The following is a 17,453-nucleotide window of genomic DNA, read 5'->3' on the forward strand; positions in this document are numbered from 1 at the left end:
TGCTGAAATTATTCACCTGTTTGATGGGCAGAAAGAGTACACCTTGCCTTTTGTTTCCTCTCAGAATTAGAAAGGCACTGCTTTTTGTTAAAAATCTAGGCCTTCACTAAATGAAGTCAGTTCACTTTTTTATTTGCCATGGGTTCATGAACAAAATTTCTGCAGCGCTAAGCTACCCCTTTGAAGAATGTTAGGTGTTTGGCAGGGTGGAGTTTGTCAGCATCTGGAAAGTCAAGTAATAACACCATGGCATGACTTGACGTCACTGGGGACAATGGGGCTTGTGCCCTTCATATACCCAGCACGGTGAATGGAGAGATGTGAAAGCCAGTGCACAAGGCAATATTATACGATGGAATTCACTACAAGACATTGGTTTACATTTTCCAGAGGACAGTGGTCCCCAAACCTGAATCATTGGTAGAATTTTTAAAATGCTGATGTCTGAGCCTTTAAAGAGAAGCTGAATAATGGTACCTAGGAATAGGGTCCAGACACCTGCAGTTTAAGTAAGCATTTATGATTTGACTGTAGCCACAGGGTATAGAATTGGGAATTACGTTATAATCAAGATAGTTTGGATCTGTAAACTTCACTTGTTGCTGGTAGATTTTTTTTAAAGTTATTTTGTGTTTGACTGAAAAATATGGGTCAGCATATGCTAACTCGTTCACTTTTTACATACACAATAAAAATATATTAAAAAAAATAGCTGTCTCTATTAAATTTGCTAGGAGGTATTAGAGTACCATAAAGAAACTGGCAAGCAGTGTTGCGCTAGCTTTTAAAAGTCCTTTCATCTACCTCAGCTGAACTCTCCCTGTAGCCAGAAAAGACGCACACATGCCCACACTCGATACACACATGCATAGCTGGGCTGAGTCTCACCTCCACTCTACTTTCAGTGATGGTATTTTTGTTGATGGATTTATTTTCAGTCCTCCTCTATATAGAACTATCCTTTCTGGATTGTTCCTAACAAAATAAGGCATTAATAAGAGAAGATCAAAGAAAACAACCTGCATTTTTATTCTTTTAAAAGTCCGACACTTGGCTGATGGTCTTCCTCTGCATTGCACATCTTTAGACACTCTCTCTAGTGACCATCTTAAACATGTATCTTTTTTCGGTGTCCTATCCTTATCCGTCTCTCCAGTATCATGAAAATCTAGGCATGAACATACTCAGGGAATGTGTGCAAATGTGTGTGAATTTCTGAGCATTTCAGGGTTTGGAGACCTTCAGATTGTGCAACTAAGTAGTGTTCCCTTGTACCTGCCATGATAATAATACCTATGGAAATCTAACCTGAGGTCACATGTTGCATAAAGCATATTTTACATAAATTTTGGCTATTGTTCCTATTAGAAGAAGCTTGCGTTCCCAGATCATTGTTTTCTTTCCTGAAATTTTTGTTTTTAAAAGTTTTCACAGTAAATATATTTGTAGTATCGGAGTGTGGAAAGGCACTCTAAGTAGGACACAAAAGCCAGAAGTCATAAAGAAAAAGACTGATAAATTTGACTACCCAAAAAATAAAAACAACCCCACAAAACCTTCATGCTTGGAAAGAATTCCAGAAACAAAGTCAAAAACAGCAAATTAAGGAAAACAATTGGCAACATGCATGATAAATAGAGGGCTAATTCCTCAATTTGCAGGATCTCTTATGAATAAATTAACTGCCCCCAAAACAGATGGCCAAAAGCTATAAACAAAAATGATTTCTTTCTCTTGATCTATAAATCTCTATATATAGTCTATCTATAGATGTATATAGATAGATGGATCTATATAGATCTATATATGGCTATTTAGCTATAGCTGTATAGATCTATATAGATATAGATACATATGAAAGAAAAAACTCAATCTTTCTCTCAGAAGAGATGAAAATCTACACGCCTAGATAATCAAGGTGTGAGGCAAAGACGCTGTGGTGTCAAGAGTATAAATTGGTACAGCCTCTTTGGAGGGCAATTTAGCTGTATCCACCCAAGCTTAAAATACATATGTCTTTGTCCTAACAATTTTACTGCTGGAAATTTATCCAATAGATAGACTCACAAAAGCACTGCAGGACACACACACACACACACACACACACACACACACACACACACACACACACACACCATTCACACCCATACAGGGCTGTATGCATCATTGCTTTCAGTAATCAAAAACTGAAACCTGTTAACTGTCTATCAGTTGGGACTAGTTAAATGCATTAGGTAATAACCATGTGATTGAATATTGTGTGGCTGTAAAAAAGAATGTGTCATGCTGCCTCTGAGGCATCTAAAAATTTTATTATTAAGTGCAAAAGCAGGTTGCAGAACATTGTGTATGGAGTGACAGCATTTTGCACAGGGAAAGGAGGTGTATATGTATGTTGATAAAAGGATAAAAATGATTCTCAAGGGACACAAGAAACTGTTAACATTAGGCTAACTTTATCATTTTATAACTTCTGGTAGTACTTACATATTTCTATACCATGTGTTGGTGTTATTTTTAATTAAATAAATACACACACAAATACATATCATAATGTCACTACAATATACAAGAGGTGAATCATAACATTCCATGCTAAAACCATTCCAGTATTCCAAACTATTAGATTTTTAGGAGCCGTTTTATATATGACCCGAGCTCTTCTTGCCTTTTATCCCTCATTTGGCCTGTGTGGGCATATTAAATAAAACTGCTCGTCAGGTATCTACTGTTGCTTTGTCAGCTCTAAGCATAACCCTGCCTTTCTGTTCTCTCTCGTTTGGAGAAATGATATTAGAGGCATCTGGGTCAGAGGGCTTGTCACACTGATTTTGGGGGCCAGTTACCCTAGCTAAAAGAAAAGCAGTGTTATCTCAGTCACTCTGTGGATTCAGGTTATCAGAGATTCTTAACAGGGAGGCCATTAAAATTTTTGGAACCAATTTCTCTCCACGGAGCTGAGAAACTTGAAAAGAATTGTAAGCTGTCTTAAGTTCTATTTCTCTCCATTGCCCTATGAGCCTAACTTAGAGAGAAGCCAGTGGAGGCTTTTAGGCAGAGGAGTGACAAGATCACTCTGGCTGCTGCCCAAGAACAGACTGTAGGTGGCAGGGGGACAGGTTAGGAGTTCAGTGTAGCAGTCCCGGCAGGAGATGAGGATGGTGCGGGCTGCCTGCGTTGTAAGGATGCGGAGGGTCTGAAGGAGTGTTAGAGGGCAAGCGCTAGCACTTCCTGATACTTTGGATGTGGTGCCCCTTGAGAGAGGCTGCGAGGATGGCCCGGTATTTGGGCACAATAAACAGTAGTGCTATTTACTGGAATAGAAAGTTTGGGAAGGGGAAAATGAAGAGTTCGAGATGCCTGTTATGTGCCCATGAGCACAAGATGTCAACCAGGCAGTTAGGAATGTGTGTCGGGCAGCCTGGAGAATACAGGTGTGCCAGCCATCACAGGTACGTGACATGGAAGGCCATGCGCTGGGTGAGGTTGTCCGCCACAGGGAAGGCAGGGCCCTGGGCACACTCTCAGGTTTGGAGGAGGAGCTGGCCAGGAAACCAACAGAAGAAAGTGCCTCAAGGAGAAAGAAAGGAACACTTAGGTGTGCTGAAGGCTGCTGAGACAGTAGGGAGATCAGATAAGCGAGGAGGGTGTGCTGCACAGAGGTATTGGTAGCATCATGGAGCCGCTCTCCGCGGAGGTAGGGGTGAGGGTGGAAGCCTCGTGGAGGTGAGGAGAAGAGAGTATGAGGTGAGGTGAGTTGCAGCTTTAGACCCACTCTTTATTCAAGAACTTCTGCAGAGAGTGGAAGCAGTGAAATGAGGGTCAGGCTGGAAGTGAATTGATTGGCTCAATGTACAAAGGTTTGTACATTTCTGTTTGTTTTTTTAAGACAGGACCGACCTATTAGATATGTTTGCAGCTGGAAATGATCCACTGCAGGGAGAGAAACTGATGTTCGGGTGAAAGGGGGACAAAATAGAAGCAGAATACCTGAGAAGGTGAGAGGGTAAGGGCTCTAGAGCTGCAGGGAAAGATTGACCTTGGATAGGAAATAGGGGCCAGGTGCATAGAATCAGGAAGAAGCAAAGCGTGAGAGTAGAGACCCTGGGCCGTATTTTTGGAAATAAGAAGATGAAGGAACTCTGGCTGTGCTATTTGAAGTAGGAAGGTGCAGGAACTCCTGGCTGATCGCTTTGATTTCCTCAATAAAATGTGAGGCAAGATCACTGGTGTGAGGGAAGCAGGGGATGGGGGAGTTTAAGGAGAGAAGAAAAGGTGTGAAGGAGTCATTTTGGAGGGACATAGCAGACATTCTAGGAAAGCATAGTCTGATTGCTGGGCAATATTGAGTGTACATTTGAAAATATCTGTGAAACCTGTGATCCTAAGGACATTTTAGATTACTTCTTAGTTGGTATCACGGACCCGGAACCATTCTGGAAGTTTCTTGGGAATAATTTTAAGTAGGACCTTAAAGAATAGAGATGGTAAATACCTGGCACACTTGTACCATACATACCTGTTCTGTGTTCACCTGTGATCACTCGGAGGCTGTTTCCCTCTGAGCCCGGGCCCAGAACTTTCTCAGCGCAGGACATTAGGCAGTCACACTGAGCTGTTTGAGGGGCTCAAGGCGAAACTTATTTTCTATCCTTAGGACAATGCCAGAAAATAAAACTTACTATCTGATACAATCACCCATATAGCTGCTAGACTCTTTTCAGTTGTGCTAACTGCTTGAAAAATCAGAACTAAGGTTATTTTATTTTTTAATAATGTAGATTTCCCCCCAAACATAAAAATATTGCAGACTCATGGAATATTTGAAAAGTGAAGCCTGCTACAAAAAATTATGTAGAATATTACAATTCATAAATGACAATGGGTCATATCTTGATTTGTTTCCTTGGGTTGTATTTATGCAAATATGTGTGCATATATATTCATTTATTTATTCATGCATTTAGTGGAATTTTTTTGAACTCCTGGTAAATGCCAGGCTCTGTTCTAGGTACCGGAAATAAAGTGGTGAGCAAATCTGACATATTTCTTCTTCTCTGTTACGTTCCACTGGATACACGCCCACACCCATACACATATACCTCTGCCCCTCAAACAAGAAAATATATTTGCATCCTCCCCTTTCTCCTAACATTCCATCATGAAGATGTGCCCATGCTATCCTATATTCTCTGAAAGTTTCATTTTTAATTCCATATGATATTTCATCCTATGACTATATCATGAGTTATTTAACCATTGTCCTATTGTTGAACATTTTGGTGGCTTCCAGGGTTTGAATATAATGCTATTTTGAGAGCTCCAAAGGTACCACACATCTGTCTATATATCTAAATGCATCCTTTCAGTCAGGGATGCTCATCACCACCCAGGATTCCTCCAGCTCCACTGCTCATGAACTCCTTAGGCCGCCTGGCCCAGTCTGCTTGCCTGTCCTCACCTCCTTCCACTTTCTCCTTTGCTCTCCAACCCCAGATACACTGGTTCTCCTTCTGTCCCTCCAGACATGACAGGCTTGTTCCTCCTGTACCTCCTTTGTACTAACCATTCCTGCTCTCCAACCCCAGATACACTGGTTCTCCTTCTGTCCCTCCAGACATGACAGGCTTGTTCCTCCTGTACCTCCTTTGTACTAACCGTTCCTGCTGCCCAGAATATCTTCCTCGGCCCTTGCCTGATGTGCCTGACTCCTTGTCAATCAGATCTCTGCATCAATGTTGCTTTCTTAGGCTGCTTGTCCCTGAAAACCACTCCATCTTAAAAAGCCACCCGTCACTATCTCATTCCTCTTTTAGGTTTTGCTATGAACTCATCGATATTTAATTTCTTACTGTTAATTTGTTTTATTGTCTGTCCCCGACCTCGAGGACGTAAGCTCCAGGAGGGCAAGAAGCTTGCCTCCTGTTTGTTGCAGAATCTTAAATATATAGAGCAGCGCCTGGCTCAGGGTAAGCTTCCAGGAGTATTTGTTGAATCAGTGAGTGAGGATTCTGTCTTTGATTTGGAAGGGGCATAGCTGCCCAAGCTCTATCTTAGCTCCAGCATGGACAAGCTGTGTGACCCTGGGCAAGTTACTTAACTTCTCTACACTTCCATTTCCTTTGTAAAATGAAGATAATGAAAGCTCCTGCCTGATAGATCGAATGAAGTCCTTCAGGAAGATATTTTGAATAGTGGCTCATGAAAAACACTAGGTGGGAATTCCCTGGCAGTCCAGTGGTTAGGACTCCGCACTTTCACTGCCGAGGGCCTGGATTCGATCCCTGGTCGGGGAGCTAAGGTCCTGCGAGCTACGCAGCGCGGCCAAAAACTGAAAATCACTAAGTAACTGTCAGCTGTTTTTATTAGTGGTATTAACAGCACCAAACACTATTAATTATGACAATGAAATCATTTTTGAGTCCTCATTATTATCATAATCTCTATAGTAAATGCAGACCTCCTGCTGGGAGAAAAAATGTATTTTTCAAGGAATTCAAAGTGACTCACTTGGTTTAAATATTGTATGTTACTGTTAATGCTGTATCTCCATTTGAAAATTTTGGAGAATGGTACATCTTTGAACAATGTAGAAAGATAAGTAAAGTGATTCTCCCTTTCTAAAAAATGGAATTTAGGGTTTGAGCCATTTGTCAGCTATGTGGGTATCAGTGAATGAGTAGGAAAGGTTCTTATTCTCCTGCACCTTCCTTTGCTTCCTTCTTCTATTCTAGTTTCTGATGCAAAGTGTCAAGTTTTGGTTATAATTACATGGGAGACCATAGTATATGTCTCTGACCAAGTGATAGCCGTATGGGTTTCATCTGTCTTGGTCACTGAAGGATTGCATTGGTTTCCCTGCTGAATCCCCTTCTTTCTGCGGGGCTGCTTCCAGGTGACAGTGAAGGGGAGCTGGACAGGGAGGAAGGGGGCACTTGGGGTGGAGTCCCTTTGCTCTCAGTTCCTGTGTGGATTCTATTTTTTCTGCTCTGCAATCTTAGCCCTGTTATAGTTCACGTGGGGCTCCTCTGATATTTCTAATCAGTTTCTGTTTGGGAGAAGATGCCTCATTGTTGGGGTCAAATATACCTTCTTCCCCTTTCTCTGAAATATGGCAAGTTTCAAAGGAGAATATGAGAATGGCAGAGTGCTTCAGCAATTGCAGTTTTGAGTTAATAACTACAAAGATATTCAGTTATTTCTATTAAGCAAAAACACAGACAGAAAAATTTATTATCTTATTTTTCCTACTTTCTGTCCCAACTGAAAGGTAGATGTGGAAACCTTGACTGGGTGAATGAGAAATACAGAAGACACATTATTATCTAGAAGTTCAGCTCCTCCAGTATACTTCTGTCCTGCATGTAGAAGCAACATGCAAATGCCTTAAAAAGGAGAACTTTAATCGGAGACAAAGTTGCTAATTTGGTTGCCTAATTATTTTGTTTTAAATTCACGCAGTAAATAGCTAATGCACGTGAAACACGAGTTGTTGAAAAGTGGAATTTACAAGCCCCGTTGTGTTGTGCTGGAAGACTTTCCAAACCCCGAAAGATTATTTGGGTGTCTAATGAAGCTTTTGAACATTGTGTGTAGGCAGTTATTACTCATATAGACTGAACGGGTGAACATGCTGTATAAATTTGTGTAATTGCTTAATTAAGCAAATAGCTTTCTGTCATTTATAGATAATAATTTTACTTAAAAAGTAAACATTCTCCCCTCCGCACTGCCATACCCACTCCATTTCTGGGGTTTTACTGTTCTTGGGTTCTTGCTTTTCCTTGAGATGGGAATATGGGTCCTGTCAAAAGAGGGCAACTGATTCCCTCTGTGAAATTGACAGGCATTGCCTGAAGTTGGAGTCATTATGGTTGGAAACCTGCCCTTGGTTTCTAATACTCATCTAGTCTTGTGCTTTTGGCCTTTGAGTCTTCATTTCTCAATGAGATGTTAATATTTTGTCTGTTGTGGTTTCCTTCGTGAATACTGTGCTTTGTTTTTGTCCCCGGTGAGGCTCAAAACGCCCACCAGCTCCATGAACGAATCCAGTCGTCGAGTATGGACGCCAAGCTGGAGGCCCTGAAGGACTTGGCCAGCCTCTCCCGGGATGTCACGTTTGCCCAGGAGTTTATCAATCTGGATGGCATCTCTCTCCTCACGCAGATGGTGGAAAGCGGCACTGAGTAAGCATCTTTCACTTAGACTTCCAATCTGTCCTGTACTTTGTAACGTTTTGGGTATTTGTTACTTTTCTTGTACTTGCAATTTCTAGTTTTGAATGCCAGAAATTGTCTAGGCTCAGGGAAAAAAAAAATGGCGTTTAAGATAATGTGTGGGCTGTGGTTTCGTAATGTATCACTATGTTCTCCACCCACCAACTAGCCATTATCTAAGACAATCTCTGAAATTTTAGATTTATAAGGAAAAATATTAGTCATTATCTCTAAAGGCCTTTCTAACACAAATTATAATTCTTCAAAATATAAACCCCTCACATCCTTTGCTTAGCCCTAAAAAAAGTTTTCCTTCCCTGACTCCATTTTTTTAAAAAGTTAGAATACCTCCTTATGTTTCAAAGTCTTAAACCAGGTCGAAATAACATCCCTGAAGTAATTTTTTAAAAAATTAACACTTGACTGATGAAATACATGTCTTTAATTATTTATCATTAAGTACAATAAACCTTTATTAGGTACCCATTGTGTGCAAAAATGTGGAAGTTGGGAAAATTTTAAATGATGTGAACCTTGCCATCTAAATATTTATGGAGGCAGAATTCAGTTGAGGTACAATTCCTCCTGAGGGCTGGGAGTCAAGAGGTTGGACAAGTTACATCTCATGGAACCTTATGGGGGGTCGGGGGGGAGGTATCAGTGAATGGGCCTTGAAGGAGTTTGAGTTCTACCATGAACAAGGAAGGAATGGGCAAGGAAGGAATGGGCATTGGGGAGCTCACCTTCTCAGGGTAGGGTTTGATCTCTGGTGTGATTCTCTGGCTACAGAGCCAGATGGGTCTAGCTTTTACATGTGTGGACAGATAACTCCCTTGACCACAGAATACAAGGGTGGGGTCCACAGGACACTGCTCATTTCCATATAGTCAGGTGCAACTGGTGAAGACTGTTACAGCATGCCAGTTAGAGCATGTGAGAATGCTGAGCCAGCTAACTACCTAGTAATATGCTAAATAAATAATGTGCAGAGTTGAGATAGGTATTTGTTAGGAAAGAATAAATAGCATTTAGAATTGGGTGTAAACCTGGGCCGGTTAAATCTCTCTTCAGTACGTGGTGATTTAAAGAATGACCTGCTGACTGTACATGGTAGAGACCTATCTTGGCCCACTCCCTTCCTTCCTTCCTTTCTTCCTTCCTGTCTCCTCCTACACTTGGCATTATTCAGCCTCTGTAGTTGGCACTAATGAAGATTCTTTGTTTCCCCTCATTCAAAGAGAGCATGTTTTATAACAGCAAAAATATCTCCTGTATAAGAATGTTCTCTAGAGTTTGGAGTTGGAGGCCTTCATAAAGTAGTAGAGAAAATATCTAGGAGTGAATGGGGGCAGGGGAGTCAAATCCAAGAGGACTGGCAGGCAGGACTGGGTGATCTGGAAAGGCTCAATTGTAGACAGGTATCATTTATTTTTTTGATGATGACTAAAACTCTGCTCATTACATTTTTGGCAAACATCAGCTTAGAGTAGGGCAGAGAATCTCAAATTCTGGGTGTTATGAGAATCCAAAGTGGTTACCGAAAAATTGGGGTTGGAGCTTGAAACAGCTTGAGGAAAGTTAAATTAGTTTAGGGATCCAAGAGACTGGCTCAAGGAAAAGGAGAAAGAGCGTTCTGTCTTTGTTGGAAGCTCCAGCTGAAATCTAGTGTAGCGTGTGTCAGATCCCTCATTCCTTGTTACTAGTGAGCAGTGGATTGTGAGTTGTGATTACAACCACCTTCCCTGGTAACTGTGGACAACTTCACGGGACTGCCACGTGTGGTGGGCCCCTCTTCACGCCCACCACTGCTTCTGGTGGGACAGTGAGCCCTGGGAGCTTCTGCCTCCATCACATTTACAAGGTGTTAGATAAAAATGTAAAACTGTCCTCATGTTTATTGATTTATCTAAGTCCCAGCCATTGATGTATCAAAAACACTGCATCAGAGCCAGTCATAATGGAACCTGCTAATATTAGGTGGTTCTGCCACAGATACCTAAGTATCCAGGGGCTTAAGCTCTGGAATATTCAGAATGACATTGTGTTAATACTTCCAAATTTATCAGAATTGCAATCATAATTACAATTACAGTGGTACATATGCTGAAAGCCAGAGTCCATGTGATGTGCTCCTTGAATAGAGGACTGGAGCTGAGCTCCAGTACCTCTGGAGGTTGGCAGTTATATATTTGACAGTGAGGGAAAATGCATGTTAGGGGCTTTACTTTTTTAGTTTCTCATTATATTTGTTTGCTAGTGCTTCCATAACAAAATAGCACAGACCAGGTGGCTTAAAGAACAGAAATTTATATTCGCACAGTGCTGGTGGCTGGAAGCCCAAGAACAAGGTGTTGGCAGGCTTGGTTTCTTCTGCAGCTCTCTCCTTGATTTGCTAATGGCCACCTTCTTCCTAAGTCCTCACGTCATCTTCCCTCTGAGCACAAGCATCCCTGGTGTCTCTGTGTGTGTCTAAATTTCCTCCTCTTATAAGGACACCAGTCAGATTGGATTAGGACACACCCCAATGACCTCATTTTAACTTAATCACCTCTTTAAAGGCTCTATCTCCAAATACTGTCCCATTCTGAGGTACTGGGGGCAGGGATTCGACATATGAATTGGCGGGGGGTCGGGGGGGGGGACACAATTCAGCCGATAAGACTCATCAAAGGGACACTCCCACCTTGTGCTCCAGAAGAGAAAGAGTAGAAACTGATACTATGTATTGTCTTGTCAACATTAGGACTTTTCATCTGTGCTGTTGCCTTACTCTATAATTCATCTTGACTTACTGAGTGACCCAAAGACTGATCACTGGGGACAGGAGGTCTGAATTATATCTCTATGTTTCACATGTTAATACTGAATTTACTTTATGTGAACCACAGTAACTGAATTCTTTTTTTCTATAGTGTATCATCCTCATTAATATTTTAATTATTTATAATCTGTAAGCCATCCCAATTTGTTACATGCAGCCAGATTTCAGACAGATGAGCAAAACTCAAGACCAGATCTTGGGTGAGTTCCGGTTTGCATTGTCTCTTACACTTTCCTATCACACTATGTTACTGGGAAGGGATGATGTCTCACCTTGGTGTGTGCCCTCATCACCATTTTATATAAGTTATAGGTCATGCTACACTTAGGGATGGAGGAAAGAGGGCACTGGAGCTGTATAACCTCCTCCCTTCCTTCTGCAAGGTCCTGCAACTCATGCTAAGAAGCTGCTCATTTAATGCACAGGTATTTTCAGATCTTTTGCTCAGATGAAAAAGAAAAGAGAAAGACACTTTTCTTATAAGGAAACCCGGCTTCTCAATTAAACTTAAACAAGACTTTAATTAATTAACAGGAGACCTCTGGAATATAAACTGCACAAATTAAATAGACCCTACAATTTGGAAGTCATTTACTTATGACTCATGGGCAGACTTCCAGCTGGGAGAGGCAGAGGTTTCCTGAGCAGGACCTGTGGAAATTTTTAGGAAACACTGAAGAAATGTAGCTGGAATTTTTCTGCTTACTTTGAGCTGTAATGAGATTCAAAGATAGACTTGCCTGTTTGCCATTGCCCAAGGCTGAGCTTTTAAAGGTCTCTCTCCAGCTGGTACCAGGAGCGACGATGGGGGAAAAATTAGCCACAAAGGAGCAAGGGGAAGTGTCACTTTGGCAGAACACAGTGTCTAAAACTTGAATTTTAATTTTTCCATTCTTGTGGATATTTGAAATTCCATGTCTAGTTTCAGCTTGAAACATCGATGCAGAAGCAAATAAATTTGTGGGGAAACTTGTTTCCCCAACCTGAGCCAGGAAATGGTGCCCATTAAGGAATGGGCAGTGGTTTTTTGTAAAGATTTCTCAGAAATTATATATTTTATTTTATTTGAAAGAAAAAATATTGTACCTGCAACTCTAAATCCATTGTAGTGAATAACACTGCTCTTCTTTGGGTTTTAACAAAACACTGTGTTCTTTGTCTATGCTGCTATGCGCATAGACAGTTGGACAGTTTACCCTGTGCCCTTCTACTGTTCACCCATCAGAAGAACAGGGGGAACATTTCCAAGAATGAAAGGATCCTTATAGTTTCCCACTTGGCAACATGACAGGAAAATTATGCTCTTGGAATGTGAGTAAGCAGTAGCAACACCCTGGCAGAAAAGTTAAGAGTGAAAGAAATTAAATTCACGTGTTTATGAAAAACTCATTTTTTTTGAATTAGCTTTTTCTCCTTAATAAAAAAATATATATTTATTGTTTAAAAAATAAATGTAAATAAGCAGATTACAAATAAGCATTTGTAATCTGCCTTTCCGGAGACAAATATTTTTAACATCTTGGTGTATATTGTTTTTGTATATTCTTTTAGATACACACACACACATACACTGGCTTTACAAAAGTAGAATTATATTATTCATGCTCTCTGTAGCCTGCTTTTTGTACCTAACAATATTCCCATGTGATTAAATATTATTCCCCTCATCATTTTTGTTATCTGCCTATTAATTCATTTTTAAAGCTCTGTTGAGGTACAGTTGATATGCGATGTAATAGGAGAATTTGAAGGATATGCAGAGTAGAGTTAACCATTCCCCTGTTGTTGGATATTTACACTGCTTTCAGGTTTTTTCAGGATTATGAACATTTCACTCATCAGTTTTTCTTTCAGCAGAATCTCTGTGAATATTTATTCTGTTGGAATAAAATTCCTGATTCAGAGGATATACACATGTTGAAGCTGTGTCAAAATAAGAACAGCCCCATAGCTTGTTGACGTGTCCTAATTTGTACTTTACCATTCATGTCAGGGGTATGTCCATTCCTAACACCCTGGGCAATACTGGGCTGGCGTTTCCTTAGGGATTCTAGCTTTCCTAAGAAAAGTAGCAGTGAGGTATTTGAGGAGCTTTCACTAATCTGGGGAATTTATAAGTACTTTTTATTTGCTTGGTTGGTCATTTCTCCAAAAATTGGCTGTATTAGGAACAGGTCAAAGAGTCCCGTAGTTGTTTTAGAGATATGTAAAGCCCTTAAGTAATTGTCTTAAAAACAAACCACATTTGCTGTATAAACTATCAATCCCCTCCTCATTCTTTCATATAGATGACACAGATGAGGATGTTTGGGTGTATGTATAGCTATGTGTGTTTGTGTTTATAACAATTGTCATTGTTAGCACACGAGCAGTTTCATATTAAAATTCGATTATTCAGTTCGTTTCCTCCTGGCTGGAATCAGAGCTGTGACTGTTTCTCAGGAGATGTGAAAATTGAGTTATGACCTGAATTAAGCACCCTGAAATGATGTCTTGGTTTTGATGTTGCCTGGCACCCACACTTGAGAATGGATTTGTAGGTTTTATTCATTTAGCAAAGTATATATTATTTAAGTGCTGAATATTCCTGACACTGGGTTAGGCACATGGGTGTATGTGTGTGCGTAGAAAATACAAACACGCATATGACAGTTTACGACTACGTGTGACATTTTTTGAAATTTTGTCTTCATACAAAAGATGAATTTCTTTTTTGAAAGTAACTTTGTTAACCTCCACGGACATGGATTGTTGGCTGTAACTCATGCTGTCGCTTCTGAGAATTCAGCCTCTCTTATAAGCCTTGGTTGTTCTGGAAGGTCCAGCCCAGGCCAAATTCATCAGCGACTCTCTGCCAGCCACCAAGCACAGGTCACACCATGTGTGTCTTGCACTTCACCTCGGACAGAGGCCATGGGGAGGAGCAAGTAGCTCCCCAGACAGAGTCGGAAAGAACCTGCTCTGTGTGGTCTGTGGGCCCCAGCTGAGAAGGCTGCTGTGTCTTCCCAGCTCCCTCTGTCTGCTTTCCTGGAGCTGCACTTAGCAGAGCTCAGGGAGTTCCAACTGCAGCAGCCCTTCTGGGGCCCTGCCATAAATTTGCATCACAAACGCCAAAGGGGCCAACCGTCTAGGGCTTTGTCGGGGGTTGTGTGGCAGAAAATCCCGTATTCTGGAACTCCGCCTTGCCATCCCTTTTTGCTTTGTTTCTCTGTCTTTGTCTATCACTCCGGTAATGGAAATGAGAAGGGGTCACACAGCCTGTTTAAAGAAGAGATTATCTTCTGCTAGGGAAGAGATGCCATAGCTTGGGCTGAGGGTGAGGGGCTTCTGATCACTGTGAAACATCAGTCTTTCGAAAATCATTTGTTCTCCAGATATGTTTCTTTTAAAGTGGGTATATATTGAGAGAGAGAGAAACTCAGTTAGGAAAACAGACGTCACAACAAAAAGTTCATCTTCTGCTTACATTTACTCTGAAGCCAAAGTGAGGAAGTGGAGAAGTAAGGAACACTGTTTAGGCAATGAATTTCTTTCTGCACTCTGGTCAGGGAGAACTTTCTAAGGCCGGGGTCTGCTACAGGGGGTAGAACACATATATAAACCTAAGGATGCTCAGGCCCTAAGCGAGAAAGTTATTTTGGAAAATTGCAGTGACTGCTTTATATATTACACACACACCCCCCACAAGCATTAATTTTGTAGCAGTTCTGTTAAAAGATTAACTGAAGCATATTAAAAATTTTTAGAGTGTATTTGAGCAAAAATCAGTTAGAATTGGTCAGTGCCAAACTGGAAGTGGTTAGGAACACTCTACCCACCGGGGCTGGTGGGGGAGAGGGGAGACTCTTGTAGAGAAGAAGCGGAAGCAAAGCAAGGGAGTTGTTGGATTGGCTGTAGTTTAAAGTCTAGTTGGCTGTTTGTGATTGCTTGTCCTTAGGTTTCCATTTCCTAACCTGGAGGCATTTGCAGGTTTAGGGTTTTAGATTGCTTTTACAGGCCTCCAGAGCATTAGAGCCCCTTTGGTCTAAAGGCCTCCTTGTTCAATTAATTTAACAGTTCCAGACTTAATGGAGAAGTTGCAAGATCAAGTTTCACCAGTTGTCCTGTTTGTGTCCTTTACAAAGACCTAACTCCAGAGAGCCCCTTGCACCCAGTTGTCTTGTCTTCTCCTAATTGTTGCAGGAAGGGAGACTCCTTCCAGGGCCTGAGAGTGGGCTCTTGTCTAACACTCAGAAATGAATTGTCCTAGGAGACACATGTACTGACAAAGCAAAAGACTTTATTGGAAAGGGGAGTCCGGGCAGAGAGCGGCAGGGTAAGGGAACCTGGGAGAGCTGTTCCTCCATGTGGCTCACAATCTCAGGTTTTATGGCAATGGTGTTAGTTTCTAAGTGGTCTCTGGCCAGTCATCTTGCCTGTGCTTATATTTGGTCTGACTCAGGGTCCTTCCTGGTGGCACGTGCATCTCTCAGCCAAGATGGATTCCAGTGAGAAAGATTCTGGGAGGTTGATAGGACATATGGACTGGCATCTCCTCCCTCCTTTCGGCCCCTCCCGAATTCTCCTGGTTAGTTTTTGGTGGCAGCACCTTGTTTCTTATCAGGACCTCTTGTTGCCAGACAACTCATCCAAATGGCTATCATCGTGCCTGGCCAAGGCGGGTGGTTTCAGTCAATGGCTCCCTAACATAATCTCTTGCAGTCTGGAGCTATTCCTTAGTCTTTCCTTTTCTCTCATGGCTTTGACATTTTTTGAGATTATAGGTGAGCCAGTTTTAGAATATTCCCCAGTTGGGGTTTATTAAAAGGTAATTAATTAAAAGGTAATTATCAGGGAAAGATAAAAGCATGGCTTTCATAGAGATATAAAATTGAATATGTGTTAAAAGAATGTATTTTACTCATCTGATATGAGGGAACCAGGCAGATGTTTTCACCGGTTCAAAGGAAGAGTCAAAAGGGCACAAATTTATATGAAACAGAGCAGTGTCGAAATGAATTGCAAATGGAGACAAAACTGGTTTTTCACCTGCAGGGAGGAAGTTAATTAAATCACCACTAGGCAGGACAAAATATACATATGCATCAGTTAGTTACCTACAATTTAAAGACAACAGGGCTGGAATCAGGGCTGGATAACCCAGAAGAGTAAGCCAGTGACACTGCATAGTTTCCTACTGAAACACGAAGTCCTTTTTCTACAGGTTTCTCCAGTGTTTTCTTCTTTTAGAAAATATATGTCTTTGGCTAGAATATCACAGATGCTTGTGTTTATTTCATTGCATCCTCTTAATGGCACATGATGTCTCTTTGTTTTATTACTGATTTCACTTTGACCACTTGTTAAGATAGCGCCTTCCTGGCATCTCCCTGTAATGCAATTTCCCCCCTTTGTAAATAATTAAGAAATAATTTTGGAGTAGTTACACCAAGGGAAATGGAAAGTGGTACAAATCAGGTTTGTATATTTTCTCCCAGAGATTTGGTTCTTCAACAATACTGACACACCACTCTTTAAAGCAATGTAGGCCATTTGTTCCCTGTTTTATTCATTGGGCTATAATTTATCACTATTATTATTTATTTTGATGTCCAGTTTGTCCCAGATATGGCTTCGGAAACTTCATCAAGCTGTATTCTGTGTCCTGCCTTGTCTCCCATTATTCTTTGAGCATTTCTGTACTTTTTGGCTCAGCGAAATGTTCCAGGCTTATCCAGATCTTTCCAGCCCTTGACTGAGTCATTTCTCCAAGGAGCCCCAGTTCCTTTTAGTGGAGGGTAGTGTTTGGCTTGCAAAAGGGCCCAAACTCTGCTCCGGCCTCCTTCCCCATGGCCACCTACTTCTTCCACTCTGCCCAATGGCTAATTGAAGGAGAAGGAAAGGAAGCTAATATATATGTGGATGAAAAATGTCCGCCTGCCATATCAGTAAACAGAGGACATTGTGGCCATCAAGTCATCAGCCACTGCAGCTGCCTCCCACCACCCTGAGGGGGTTCAGGATGGAGAAAAGCAGGATACTGGCCCTAAATCGCTAAGGTGCATGTCAAAGGAATGATTTCAATGAGCCCAGACTGTTGCATCTTCTCATATATGGAAAAGCACTAAATCCATTAACTTAAGATGTCTGGTTTTTCTTTAGTTAACCGTAATCTTTTGATGTTCTGACTCCCTGGTTTATTGCAAAACTCCTCTGTGTTCCGGCTCCTCCCTTTCCTCTTTGGAGCCATCCCTCAGTGCTATCTGAGAGGCAGCCTCTGGGACTGAGTCCTCAGAAAGTCCACCGAATAAAATATAATTCTCAACTTTTAGGTAGTGCATTTTCTCTCTCTCTCTCTCTCTCTCTCTCTCTCTCTCTCTCTATATATATATATATATATACATATATATATATAAATATATACATATATATATATA

At 41.2% G+C, this 17,453-nt stretch overlaps 1 protein-coding gene across 4 annotated transcripts in view; it reads left to right on the forward strand.

The window, feature by feature from the left end:
• The window catches only part of ELMO1 (engulfment and cell motility 1), a 462,642-nt gene that overhangs the window by 62,263 nt on the left and 382,926 nt on the right, over positions 1-17,453 (forward strand). For all 4 annotated transcript variants that reach the window (XM_007446111.1, XM_007446110.1, XM_007446113.1 and 1 more), the window contains exon 5: positions 8,017-8,186. In XM_007446111.1, the coding sequence (XP_007446173.1) occupies positions 8,017-8,186 (170 nt within the window). The remainder of the gene's footprint in view (positions 1-8,016; positions 8,187-17,453) is intronic.

Source organism: Lipotes vexillifer, unplaced genomic scaffold, assembly GCF_000442215.2.
Source record: "Lipotes vexillifer unplaced genomic scaffold, Lipotes_vexillifer_v1.1 scaffold822, whole genome shotgun sequence".
Taxonomy (NCBI): Eukaryota; Metazoa; Chordata; class Mammalia; order Artiodactyla; family Lipotidae; genus Lipotes; species Lipotes vexillifer.